This window comes from Pan troglodytes, chromosome 8 (assembly GCF_028858775.2).
Source record: "Pan troglodytes isolate AG18354 chromosome 8, NHGRI_mPanTro3-v2.0_pri, whole genome shotgun sequence".
NCBI classification, from domain to species: Eukaryota; Metazoa; Chordata; class Mammalia; order Primates; family Hominidae; genus Pan; species Pan troglodytes.
The window spans coordinates 114,866,886-114,880,869 of NC_072406.2; the positions used below are offsets into that span (position 1 = coordinate 114,866,886).

The window sequence follows — 13,984 nt, forward strand, 5'->3', positions numbered from 1 at the left end:
ATTCGTTCTCCTGCCTCAGCCTCCCAAGTAGCTGAGTTTACAGGCATGTGCCACCATGCCCGGCTAATTTTTATATTTTTAGTAGAGGCTGGTTTTGCCATGTTTGCCAGGCTGGTCTTGAACTCCTGATCTCAGATGTTCCACCCACCTTGGCTTCCTAAAGTGCTTGAGCCATTGCGCCTGGCATTAGTTTTTTTTTTTTTTGAGACAGAGTCTCGCTCTGTCCCCCAGGCTGGAGTGCAGTGGTGTGATCTCGGCTCACTGAAAGCTCCACCTCCCAGGTTCATGCCATTCTCCTGCCTCAGCCTCCCCAGTAGCTGGGACTACAGGTGCCTGCCACCACGCCCGGCTAATTTTTTGTATTTTTTAGTAGAGACGGGGTTTCACCGTGTTAGCCAGGATGGTCTTGATCTCCTGACCTCGTGATCCACCTGCCTCAGCCTCCCAAAGTGCTGAGATTACAGGCTTGAGCCATCGCGCTTGGCCTCGTTTGTTTTTCAAGAGAAAAGGTCTCACTCTGATACCCAGGCTAGAGTGCAGTGGTATAATCACAGCTCACTACAACCTCAACTTCTTGGGCTCAAGTGATCCTCCTGCCTCAGCCTACTGAGTAGCTGAACCTACAAGGTGTGCGCCGCCATGCCTGGCTAATTTCTTAATTTTTGTAGAAACAGGGTCTCCCTATGTTGCTCAGGCTGGTCTTGAAATCCTGGCCTCAAGTGATCATCCCACATCAGCCTCCTGAAGTGTTGGGGAACCACTGTGTTCAGCTCTTGATAAAATTTTCTTTGAAAACAAAAACCTTCTTTGGCCATTCTGTCCCTCAACAGCATCCCTTCTTTGTTTTCTTTTTTTTTTTTTACTGGAAGCTGAGAGGATCATCCAGCATCTCTTCTTTGAGCTCCTCTTGTGTCACTGTGTTTGTCCCTCGCCTCACCATGTTTATCATAGAGTGCGTATGTTTGTTTCTGTGTAACTAACTAAATAAATCCTCCAGGGCAAGACTGATTCATCCAATAGTACATCTTTGTTATCCCCATAGCACATCCTGGGTGGGCTGGATGCAACTGTAAATATCAGGTCACAAGTAAGGGGGAAGTGACAATTAATATCAAAATCCTATCTGCATATGTGTCCAAGCCATTTTGGAGTCGTACAGACCTGGTTGAGATTCTGGCTGCACTGCCTATTAGGTGTGTGTCCTTGAACGAGTTACCTAACGTCACTGTGTAAAATATGAGATGTCACCATCTGTTGGAATCTTCCCTCTCTGAAATACATGATTTGATGTTTAGCAAAGGATTACATACTGCAGTTAAGAACCGTTTACCTAACTCTCTTTCCTGAAAGACTCAGTAGTAGGAAAGCACCATGGGTTTTAATAGATACCTTGTGGAAGAGATAAGCTCTGTGACTTGTAAAACGCCTTGTCCTGCCCAGAAGCAGGAGAGGTGTGTGTTTTCTTGCCTCAGCAGGCCTGCTACATGCCTGCCTTTGTCCAGCCCCAGGACACAGATAAAGCTAGTGTTCTTGGTTTCTAGCAGTTAAGCAACCTATAGTGTTTCTGCCTGGCAGAGTTCTGGGTTTGGGATTTATCCCCTTGCATTCCCCAAAATTATTACTTCAGGATTCTTTTGTTAATGCCTAGCCTCACACCCATGATATGAAGATGTCTCAGTTTAACTTTTGTTGTGACACTCATGTTGGTTTGAGGTTTGAGTTAGTATTCATTCTCTCCTTTCTTGAGTTAGAACTCTGAGGCATTTAAATGGGTGTGTGCCTAAACCGGAGAAAGATAAGAAAGATCTCTTATCTTAGACATTCTGTGTCTGCCCAGCAGCCTCTGCTCAAAGCTCCTGGAAATAAAATGGCCTTACGCCTGGAGATTATCTCCTACCCTAGAAGCCTGGCAGTTACTGTCCTGTTCTGACAAACTCTCTTTCTTCAGATCCCTTGATTGTAAAATAAGATACCCCTAGACCTTCAGCCCTAGTCGCCGTCAGCCTCAGTTGACCAGATGGCAAGGGTGTGGGAACAGCTCACCAGGTTCCCAAGAGCCATGTCCTAGGAAGGTCTCCAGCCTATTCCTTGTGTGTGGATCTGTTGTGCATTAGGAACAGATGAGAACTTTAGGGCTTTCCCAGTCATTGACCTCATAGAACCTTGCTTTCCAAAGTGGGTCAGAAGGACCCTAGGACCCTGACTTCACACTCCAGAACACCACCATCATATCCAGTGTGCATGGCAGTCTCATAAACAGGGTTCCAGAGCGCTGACCAGGGACCTGCCTGTCTGCTTAACATTCACCTGACCCTCAGTTCTGGTTTTTGCTGTTTGTTTTTTCCTTGTTTGTAACTTCTGATATTCTAATAGCTGACGCCTGTGTGTTCATAAAGGAAAGAGCCTGTGGAGCCAGAGTCTTCACTCAAATCCTTGCTGTCTCACAGCCAGCTGTGTGACCTTGGGCAAGTTACATAAACCCCATTTGCCTCCATTTCTGTAACTGAGTAATAGGGATGGTAATAGCCACATCATAGGGTTGTTGTGGCTGTGAGATACTTAGCATGGAGTCTGGCTCATGGTCAGGGTTGAACAAATGATTATCTCTCCCCTACCCCACCCCAGAATTTAAAGATTATAAATATATAGACTGCCTACAAAAATGTTGCCAAAAGATACTTAAACAAATTTTCTACAGTAAAAGAATGAATTCAGGTAGCTGTGAGCATGTATGTTTTTGCAGTATGTCTTAAATTAATCCGGTAAGGCACAGTGGTTCGTGCCTGTGATGTCAGCATTTGAGGATGCTGAGGTGGGAAGATTGCTTGAGGCCAGGGATTCGAGACCAGCTTGGGTAACATAGCAAGACTCCCTATTTAAAATAAAATTTTAGGGAGGCACGGTGGCTCAGTCCTGATGTCCTGGCTCATAAGGAGGCGAGGTGAAGCGTTCGAGACCAGCCTGGGCAACATAGGAAGCCCTCATCTATAACGACAGAAAAAATTTTAAATAAAAATTTAAAAAGTTAATCTGAGGCCAGACATGGTGGCTCATGCCTGTAATCCCAGCACTTTGGTTGAGGTCAGGAGTTGGAGACCAGCCTGGCCAACATGGTGAAACCCCATCTCTAATAAAAAGACAAAAATTAGCTGGGAGTGGTGGCGCACGCTTGTAGTCCCAGCTACTTGGGAGTCTGAGGCAGGGGGATCGCTTGAACCTGGGAGGCAGAGGTTGCAGTGAGCCAAGATCGTGCCACCACACTCCAGCCTGGTTGACAGAGTGAGACTCTGTCTCAAGAAAAAAAAAAAAAAGTTAATCTGAATCCAAAGGGTAGTATTTCCAGCAGTACTATCTCTGGGGGTTCTCTGAACTGCGGAGGAGGAGACTGCCTCGGTAGAAGGATATCTCAGATGCTGCTTGGGGCCATAAGTAGTTGTTAATCTGCAACATTTTTTTTTTTTTTTGAGACGGAGTCTCGCTCTGTCACCCAGGCTGGAGTGCAGTGGCACAATCTCAGCTCACTGCAAGCTCTGCCTCTCGGGTTCACTCCATTCTCCTGCCTCAGCTCCCAAGTAGCTGGAACTATAGGCGCCCGCCACCACGCTGGTTAATTTTTTGTATTTTTAGTAGAGACGGGGTTTCACCATGTTAGCCAGGATGGTCTTGATCTCCCGACTTCGTGATCCACCCGCCTCTGCCTCCCAAAGTGCTGGGATTACAAGCGTAAGCCACTGCGCCCGGCCTTTTTTTTTTTTTTTTTTTGAGACAGTCTCGCTCTGTCGCCCAGGCTGGAGTGCAGTGGCATGATCTCAGCTCACTGCAGCCTCCATCTCCCAGGTTCAAGTGATTCTCCTGCTTCAGTCTCCCAAGTAGCTGGGACTACAGGTATGTGTCACCATGCTTAGCTAATTTTTCTATTTTTAGTAGAGATGGGGTTTCCCCATGTCGATCAGGCTGGTCTGGAACTCCTGACCTCAGGTGATCTGCCTGCCTTGGCCTCCCAAAGTGCTGGGATTACAAGCATGAGCCATGCTTTTTTTTTTTTTGAGACAGTCTCGTTCTATCGCTCAGGCTGGAGTGCCGTGGTGTGATCTTGGCTCACTGCAACCTCTCCCTCCTGGGCTCAAGTGTCCCTCCCACCTCAGCTTCCCAAGTAGCTGAGACAACAGGCATGTGCCACCATGCCCAGCTAATTTTTGTATTTTCTGTAGAGATGGGGTTTTGCCATGTTGCCCAAGCTGGTTTTGAACTCCTGGGCTCAAGCAATCTGCCCACCTCAGCCTCCCAAAGTACTAGGATTACAGGCGTGAGCCATGGTGCCCAGCCAACCTGCAACATTTTGACAACATAATCCTGCTTAATTCTAATTTAGTATGACTTCCTTTTTTTTTTTTTTTTAAGTTGGTGAATTCAGCATTGAATTTAATTCTGCATTGGCAGGCGGATGACTAAAGTCATTTGAAGAAGGATTTACCCTACCTTTGGCTCATCATGTATGAGGCTGGATCACGTACATAGGAGAACCCATTTTTTCAGGCTAGCAGAAATTGTTAATGATCATCTTGCTTTTCAAATGGCAAAGCTGACTCCTTTGTCACTAGGTTGTAGTAATATTTGTATAACATGGCAGAAAGTGAACTCACTTTCCTGGGAGTGCCTGAATTTGCCAACTCAATCTCTTTTTCTCCTCACCCCTCAGATATCAGCGCTTAGTGAACGTTAGTGAGGGGCTGTAGGCAAGAAGTTGATAGAAAGAAGCTGTTGTCAGCAGTCACTTTTTTAGAATATATTGTATTGTACTAGGTGTAATGCCTTGGGTTAAATGCTGCCTTGCACACAAGAATTTATAATCTGTGAGAAGATAAAAATAGACGAATGCTGATTAGAAACACTGTCTTGGGTAGCATCATAAAAGGATGATTCATTAGGAAATCAGGAAGTCTATAATGCAATTTTGATCATTTAGGTTGTATTTTTACAAGTTTTTTTTTTGGATTTCTAGTAATTTTGTTGCAATTCCACTTCTGAGATCATCACTGATGAATATTATTTAGAATTATGGGGCCAAGCTTAGTGGCTCATGCCTGTAATCTTAACACTTTGAAAGGCTGAGGCAGGAGGATCACTTGAGGACAAGAGTTCAAGCCTGGACAGCATAGTGAGACCCTGTCTCTACAAAAAATAAAAATTAAAAAAACTTAGCTGAGTGTGGTGGCGTGGTGGCGTGTGCCTGTAGTGCCAGCTTTTTGGGAGGGTGAGGCAGGAGGATCACTTGAGCCTAGGGTGACAGAACAAAACCCTATCTCTTAAAAAAACAAAACAAAAAAAAAAAAAAGGAAGGAAGAAAAATATGGAACACTTCATAGCCCATTAGAGCAAGGTTTATTGTGTGTTTTGGTCATAGTGGCATCCCCAGTGCCTAAAACAATGCCTGGACACTGTAGGCATTCAGTGAGCGTGGAGTGAGTGAATGAATGGTACACTTATGCCATGGCACTCTTTCTGGAGAATTTCAGGTGCCAGTCTGTCTTGTTAGATCAGTGCAGATTACATTGCCCATGAGGGGATGAGGATGCTGTTTCCATCAGTTTGATTGCCAAAGTTAGTGCTGCGTATGTTTTGTGGTTCTCAGTGGTTGCCAGGGAACTGAGGAAGTGAAAGGAAGGGGTTGAAAGCAGCCTCATTGCTGTTCCCTGGGCGGCTGTGCCTTGATGTCCAGCCTTGTCTGTATGGCAGTTTGGCCTGGTTGTGAGAGTGGTGACAAGGCCTGGGATAGACTGACCATGTCTTGAGAATATGTATGTGCTGAAGAATGGCTTCCCAGTCCCCAAACACCAGCAGCAGCAGGAGCCACTTCTTTTACACATCAGCCACCTTTTCCTCTAGCAATGAAGCTGTGATCCATTCTTTCAGTGAGTCTCAAGGAAATGGCTCAGCCAGTTTGGCACATTCATTTTCTTGTCAGGAAAGTCAATGTGACCTTGACCATCAGTGGGGACCTGCGGTAAACACGTTGTGTGTCTGGCTGGATTCTAATGATCAAACAGTGCTTTTGGCACCTCACTGTGCTGTACGTGTCATGTGCTCCTAATTTATTGTCCTAGGTTGGGGGTTATAGGTACTAATTTGCAAGAATCATTTCTGACTTACATGGATCATGCCCAGCACAGTGCCACTACCATGGAGGCCTTGGATAAGTATCATGAAAGAAAATTGTTGCAGAAAATGAAAGGAAAGATGAAATATACTTGCTTTGAGTCCTGGACAGTGTAATTAATTTGTAGCCGAGGAAGTTATTGAAAAGTAACTTTTTGTAATCCCAGCACTTTAGGAGGCTAAGGTGGGCAGATCACTTGAGCCCAGGAGTTCAAGACCAGCCTGGGCAACATGGCGAAACCCCATCTCTACACAAAAAAACAAAAATTAGCTGCGCATGGTAGCACATGCCTGTGGTACCAGCTCCTTGGGAGGCTGAGGTGGGAGGATCGCTTGAGCTCGGAAGGCAGAGGTTGCAGTGAGCCAAGATCATCACACCACTGTACTCCAGCCTGGGTAACAGAGTGAGACCCTATCTCAAAAAAAAAAAAAAAGTAACTTTGGATTTATAAAGCTCCTCTGAAGATTGTTCTCCTTGAGTCATCTCTGGAAATCCAAACCCAAACATGGACCTTTTGTGCTGTGCAAGTGTTGTCTTTGGTAGAGGATTCAGGCCCAGGGAGAGCTGCTGTGACCTCCTGTTTCAGGGAGAGTAGCCAGAAGGGATTTGGCTTACACCACCGACTAGGGAAAGTCAGAGCAGGACACCATCCCCAGGGCCCTTGCTTGTGCAAAGCTTGCGTTAGAGAACTCTTTTCTCCCTGAGCTGAACTTAGTGAAGAAAGCACGACAAACCTAAGGCGGTGAACTTTTCCGAACCAAGAGTTGGTTTAAATATAGATAATCTGCCTTTCTGGCAACTTGGAGGCTGCGGTGGGACTTGTTGTACCTTTTATAAGACAAGTGAGGAAAGATGTTGGCACCTGTACTTGCGCAGTTTGTTTATGAAATATAAACTCTCCGGTGGAAGCGAGGGCTCGAAAGGTCAGTGTCCAAGGTAGCGTGTCGTACCTTAGCTGGGGAAAAGGTGCCTCTCCAAGCCCCCCCTGCGAATTGCCTCATTCCCTAGAGAAAGTTGGGACAGCCAGGCTTCATGTCCTATTATTTACTGAGCACCGACTCTGGCAGGGGTGGGGGTGGAAAAGTTTCTGTGAAACTGACAGACACTGGACTTGATTTTCTTTCCCAGGGAGGAGGAACAATACTCTAGGAGCTACAAAGTCAGTCCTTATTCAGAGCAGTGTTCCTCTTTTCAGCTTTAGAGACTTGATTTATGTACCCCCCAGCCTGCTTAGAGCCAAGGGGTTGCAGCAGCCTGCTCCCATCTGCAGCCCCCACCATCCTCCCACAGTGGGCTCTGGCTCTAGGTGGGTCCAGGGCTGGGCATTGCGGGTCTGCAGCACATCCTCCTCAGTATTCCAGCGCAGCTGTCTGAAGTTTTTCCTGCTGCGCCTGAACTGATGTCATTTCCCCCTTGGCAGACAGCTTCGGCTTTGCTGCGTCTGAGATATGTCACGAGAAGGTGGGGGTGGGCCAGAGCCAGGCAGGGGGAGTAGCGAGGAGAGCAGGAGACAGTGTGCCTGCTCGGTCCCAGGACTCTGTTTACTTTGTCTGCTTTGCTAAAGAAGGCCGGTGAACCAGGACCACCGCATACACAGGCCCACCAGGGGCAATGCTCATTCCAAGACCTTAACTTTTAAGAGCCCTTTGTTCCAACGTTAGTGTGGACGATGCTCTTGCAGGATGCCTTTCCTTTTGGGTCTTAGACAGGTAATTGTTTCTGCACGGATCGGGTTTGGAAGGGAAGAAGGGGTGGGAGCTTGTTTATTGTACTACTGCTTTGGGTGGAGGGAATATTTTAGCAAATGCCTCTCAGTTAGACCAGGCCAGCTCCCACACAGAACTTTCCAGTCTCCCTTCTTGTTTGCTAGTTGCTCCTTACTTTCAGAGCCACCGTGTTCTTAACCCTCTACGTCCCCGAGGTTTCTCTAGGGCTGACCAGTTCTGATTTTCCATCAGACACTGTAAAACTGCTTTGGAAACTTCACGGAGAAACAGCTGAAGAATGGGGCTGGGGAAGGGGAGAGGCAGAGTGCGATTCTTGCTCCAAACCCCTTTTATTCCTTCTCCATTTTGATTTGGCTAGTTAGTGGAGATTTCCTCACAGTCCTCTGGTTCTGAAGGGACTCTGTGTTGGGGGTGGGGTGAGGGCTCCGTTCTTCTTTTAAAGGAAAGGCTTTCTTCCTTTCAAGCATGTGCCTGGGGCTGTGCAGCTGAGGGACGTCCCTGACGCCTCAGGGGAAGGGGTGTGGAATTGACCCCATTTTGGCCTTACTGACCAGTTTTTCAAAAAGACCCCTGTGGCAGAGACTTGATTGCTCGGTGAGCCGCCCTTTGAAGTGGGAGCACTGCATTCATTCCAGCCGGTAAAGCAGTGTGGAATGAGAGAACAGTAGCAAGCCACCAACTGCTGTCTGCTGAGAACACAGCTGTTGCCAACTATTTGTTCCACGGCTTCTGAGAGTCGGACACCCCCACCCCCTCTTCGTCTGAGAGGCATGTCTGTATCGGAATGTGTAACTGTAACCAGCAGCTGCTGGCCATAAGGGGTGGGGAGGGAGCACACACCCTCTGCTGCCTGTTCCTGGGTGAGGAAAAGCCACAGATGAGCTCACAGCAGAAGCCCTAGAGGGGAGCTGCTAGGGACCACTGGTTGCCCTCACTCTGAGAAAAGTGCTAGGTGGGCAACTCTCCCTTGAGTTGCCTACAGTTCTGTTCAAAGGAAGCTCCTCTGAAAAGCCCCAAACATTCCATTACAGCTCTTGTTATCTTCAGAGTGTTGCGTTGACACAGCTGATGGGCAGAGAGGTGACCACTCTGAACATCCCTTCTGCCCCCACAAGAAAGGCTGTCCTTTTTTTTTTTTTTTTTTTTTTTTTGAGATGGAGTCTCACTCTGTTGCCCAGGCTGGAGTGTAGTGGCGTTAGCTCACTGCAACTTCTGTCTCCTGGGTTCAAGCAATTCTCCTGCCTCAGCCTCCTGAGTAGCTGGGATTACAGGCATGTGCCACTATACCCGGCTAAGTTTTGTATTTTTAGTAGAGACGGGGTTTCGCCATGTTGGTCTGACTGGTCTCGAACTCCTGACCTCCGGTAATCCGGCCACCTCGGCCTCCCGAAGTGCTAGGATTACAGGCGTGAGCCACTGCGCCTGGCCAGAAAGGCTGTCCTTTTAACCTATGGGCAGAGTGAGCCCTGGAGAGGATTTCAAGCAGTGTTGGAAATAGGATGAAGCTGGATGAAGCGTCTCATGCTGTGTCAGCAGGCTGGTAGGGTGAAAACTGCCTAACAGAGTGGAAAGAGTGGGCTGGGAGCTGGAAAGACCTGCGTTCATATCCCAGCTTCCCTGGGGTCTTGGGCAGGCCCTTAACTGTTCTGAACCTCATCTCTGAGGTCACACAGGGATTCCACGAAAGAATGTATGTGAACGTTAGCACCTTGGCTGGTAGAGAGTAGACATAACTCTTACTTTGATCTACTCATTCCCAAAGGATGCAACACTGCAGGGGTGCAGGAAACGAGAAGCGAAGGGACTGATACCTTGACAGGAGCCAGGTGTGCTGGGCAGGAGCCCACAGCCAGGGGAGTGAGCTCTTGCATCTGTAGTCAGTGACTGCCATTGTGCAGTGACGTACAGCTGGGAGGCCACCTCTTACTCTACCGAGACACTGTTAATCTTATATACTGAGGTGGCAAGAGGGCGAGGGCTTGTGTCCAGTTACTTGGACATGTAGTGAGAGAATGAAGCAGTGGGTAGCATTAAACTCTTCAAGGAGAGTGAAGGGTTGGGATGGTTGTTTTGGGAAGGATCTGAGAGGATCAACAGCAGGTGAACCTTTAGCTCTTGTGTCTGAACAGTTGCCTGGTGGAAGGCAGAATTTAGAAGACCTCCGAAGGCCCTTCCTGCCCTAGGCTTCTGTGACTCAGATGTTGCCTGTACAATCTTGGAGTAGTTTTGGTTACATATTTTGTATATTTCTAGTATTTTCTGTCAGACAGTGTAACTATGTTCTTTATTGGAGCCATGTAGCCTTCTAAAGATCACTTGGTGATAATTCTGTTTAAGAAAAAATGACACATAATGCACACACACACACATAAAATTCATCTTTATCGTACATATGTATGTACTTTGATTTATTTTTTTCCCTTAATCCATATGATTATTTTTTCCCCTTAATCCTGTGTCTTATGTGGTAGGATTATTCTGTTTGTACAGAGGTGCATGCTGAGGCTTAGAGAAGTTAAGCCATTTGCCCAGCATTGCTCAATTGTCTAGAGAAAGGGTAATTGAAGATTTTTGTTGCTGTTTTTTAACTTGAGTCTTTCCCAAATCCTGGATTTTTCTCACTACCTAGACTGTGCGGCTCAATGTCTGAGAGTAGAGTATGATTAATGCATTGTTCTCCTTGGGGCATGTTTCTTTCTAGCCTGCCTAGGTAGGAGATAAAATGCTGCTTACCCCTTAATCCCAGCTTTTCAGGAGGCTGAGGCAGGAGAATCGCTTAAACCCGGGAGGGGAAGGTTGCAGTGAGCCAAGAGGCCCCACCATTGCACTCCAGCATGGGCGACAAGAGCGAGACTCCATTTCAAAAAAAAAATCATTCTTGTTGAGTCTCGTTCTTGTCACCCAGGCTGGAGTGCAATGGTGCGATCTCAGCTCACTGCAACCTCTGCCTCCTGGGTTCAAGCCATTCTCCTGCCTCAGCCTCCCAGGTAGCTGGGACTACAGGCATGTGCCACCACGCCCAGCTAATTTTTTGGGTATTTTTAATAGAGATGGGGTTTCACCATGGCTGGCCAGGCTGATCTCAAACTCCTGACCTCAAGTGGTCCGCTCGCCTCGGCCTCCCAAAGTGCTGGGATTATAGACATGAGCCATCAGGCCCGGCCAAAAAAAATGTAGATTCTTTATGTCTGGGCCAGGGTCCCAGAATATGCATTTCTGTGAAGTTCCCCAGGTGTTTCTGATCCCGGTTGTTTCCGGCCACACTTTGAGAGACTGTCCTCCAGAGCTGGGCAGCATGGAAATAATTACAAGCCAGCATGCTGAGACTACAACAGAGGAACGCCCAGGGACTGGGAGAGCAGAGCGTGGGGGCAGGTATCTGAATCAGGCTAGGAGAGGCTTTCCTGAGAAGCCGATATCTGATCTGACTCTTGAAGGATGAGGAGGAGAGTTTACCAGACATGTGAGTTGGGGAAAGAGCATTCCGGACAGATCAGGTTGGGAGAGTTGTTTTTGTTTTCTTCTGCAGATGACAAGGGAAGCTGTCATTCATCTCTTGAGTCTTGGCATTGAATTTGCCTGGGGCAAGATAAGGACCTTAGTTCACCAGGTATGGGTGTCTTTTATGGATACCAAGAAGGAGGAAGACCTCAGGGCCCTTCTGTCTAATAATGAGCATGGCATGATTTCAGTGTCTGTAAAGGGCAGATAAACTGTAGGATGTATTAGTTCTTTCATGCAAGGGACAGTTAGACAGCTCATGGAAGCTACAGTGTTGACTAAACAAAATGCTTTTTGTGCTTAGATGAGCCAGAGCTCAGAAGAAGATAGTCACCTGGTGAACTTTTTGGGTATGGCACTATATACCAAATTTTAGATATAACAAACAATTAGGCATGCTATCCCTTTATTATCTGACAAGATCAGAAAATAGGTTTTCTGGTTAAGAGAAATTCCATTATGTGTACCTAACAAAGGGATTACTAATTTTCGGAGAACAGTATTGCAACAGAATGTTCTTAGTCATGATTTGAACGAATTCTATTTCATGTTTATCCAGAAGATATTGATTGGGTAATGCCGAAGGTTTCTTAGGAGCAACACTCAGCATCTGAAAAGTCCTGTGCACCTGTTCTACCCAAAGCATGTTGTGGATACAAAGAGGTATAAACTCCATCCCTGCCCTCAAGGGGTTTACAGTCAGGTAGGGAAAGTAGAATAAGTGCACAGGTAATGAGGACATTCTGCAGGTGGTAGCAAATGACATTAGAAAAGAATAGAATGCCGCAGTTCAGAGGTGTGAAGAGGCAACCCTTCTGCAGGTGGCCCTTCCCACAGTCCAATCCAGTAGTATCAGTTGTTGCACTATAGGTGCTAGGTGTGTGGAAGGACCAGTGGGTGGTAAGTTCTAGTTGATGGAATGCAGGCTAGATCCATTAAGACACTAATTTTACATCTTGCACCTTGGAATATTGCCTTTCTCAGTGGGAAAGACCCATTGTCCTCCAAGTTGTCCACACCAGTGAGATGGGATGATCCCTGATACTGGAAATGAATAATACCCATCAAAGCCCTCTTAGGGTCCCTTTTCCAGGTTGGAATTTGTCATGGAAAGAGGCACAGGGGGCAACTCCTGGCCCAAGGGGCTGTTTGTATTTTTGAAAGGGTGAGCTGGTCCCTGGGCTGATGCCGAATGTGACAAGGCAACTAGAATGTTGCATGGTACTTACTCCCTGGGCATAGGAAGTGGCTTTAGAGTCTCACAAGGAGAGCAGTGGAAAGGCTGTGTGATAGCCAGCTAAAGCTGCAGGGTGGAGCCATGACTGTGGAGAGGGAAGGGGGGGAATTGCCGGCTTCCAATTTAACCCCTCAACTGCTGAATGTTAGCCAGCATTGACTTGGGGTATTTATTATTTCACCACAGCGGCCACCCATGAGGGAGGAGGTCTTATCTCCTTTTTGCTGTAAGGAAACTGATACCCAGGGAGAAGTTATCTGTTCCAGAACCCAGGGCTAATGTGTGGCAGGAGGGGCCTGGAGTGCAGGTCTTCTTGGTGTCTGTCTGCCCCTGCCCGTTGCTCTGGCTTGGTACCCATATCCACAGTCCACTGCAGGCCTCCTCCTCCCTGCCTGCTCTGTGCACAGCAGAGGACCGAATGTTGACTACCAGTTGCTGTTACCCTCGGGCCCAACCTCTTTCCACCAGGTTGAGGACAAATTAAGCAAGATCTTGCTTGGAAGGGAACTAGCTGTATATAGTAGCAAACACCAAGGTGACACTTGTTTGTGCTACCAAAAGTTGAAGCCAGAATCTTTATCTAAACTGATTTGTGAAAGTCTTGTGACAGCTCCACAGAACACCTCATTTCCCTACTGTCACCACAGGTGAGAAAGGTGGTGCTTACGCAAGCCCTTTCAGGTTAATTTTTTTTGGGGGGGGTGGGGGGAGGGATGGAGTCTCGCTCTTGCTCTGTCACCCAGACTGGAGTGCAGTGGCGCCATCTTGGCTTACTACAACTTCTGCCTCCCAGGTTCAAGGAATTCTTGTGCCTCAGCCTCCCAAGTAGCTGGTAGCACCTGCCACCATGCCCAGCTAATTTTTCTATTTTTAGGAAAGATGGAGTTTCACCATGTTGGCCAGGTTGGTCTGAAACTCCTGACCTCAGGTGATGCACCTGCCACGGCCTCTCAAAGTGCTGGGATTACAGGTGTGAGCAACTGTGCCTGGCCTCAGGTTAATTTTTGAACCCCCAACCATCTCTGTTGAAAGAAGCTGCTTTTTTTTTTTTTTTTTTTTTTTTTTTTGAGGAACGTGGCTTGTTTTTCATTGCATCTCTGTTATCAGAGCAAAGAGAAAGTGTACTGGACAGTAACTTAGTGGAAAAGAGGACTGTGCCTGATGATTTTGAAACATTATCCAGGATGGAGCCAAAGAAAACAGTCACTTCCTCCAGTGATAGCCCATGAGTTTGACCCGCCCCCTCCCACCCCTTTTCCATGAAGAGGTAAATTTTAGTCCAGGAAAACAGAATACTTTGGGGCTATTTAAAAAAATGCTTTGAAATCCCTTCTTCTGCCCTAATTCCTTAGCACTAGTAAG

The 13,984-nt window shown here is 47.1% G+C and overlaps 1 protein-coding gene across 3 annotated transcripts in view; it reads left to right on the plus strand.

Annotated features, from left to right (window-relative positions):
• Positions 1-13,984, plus strand: part of WBP1L (WW domain binding protein 1 like) — a 75,202-nt gene that overhangs the window by 24,325 nt on the left and 36,893 nt on the right. The window contains exon 1 of one of the 3 annotated variants that reach the window (XM_016919257.4): positions 7,670-7,866. The exons of the other annotated variants lie outside the window; for them this stretch is intronic. Coding sequence (XP_016774746.3) covers positions 7,840-7,866 — 27 coding nt within the window. The 5' untranslated portion in view covers positions 7,670-7,839. Of the gene's footprint in view, positions 1-7,669; positions 7,867-13,984 lie in introns of those variants that run through there. 3 annotated transcript variants of the gene reach the window in all.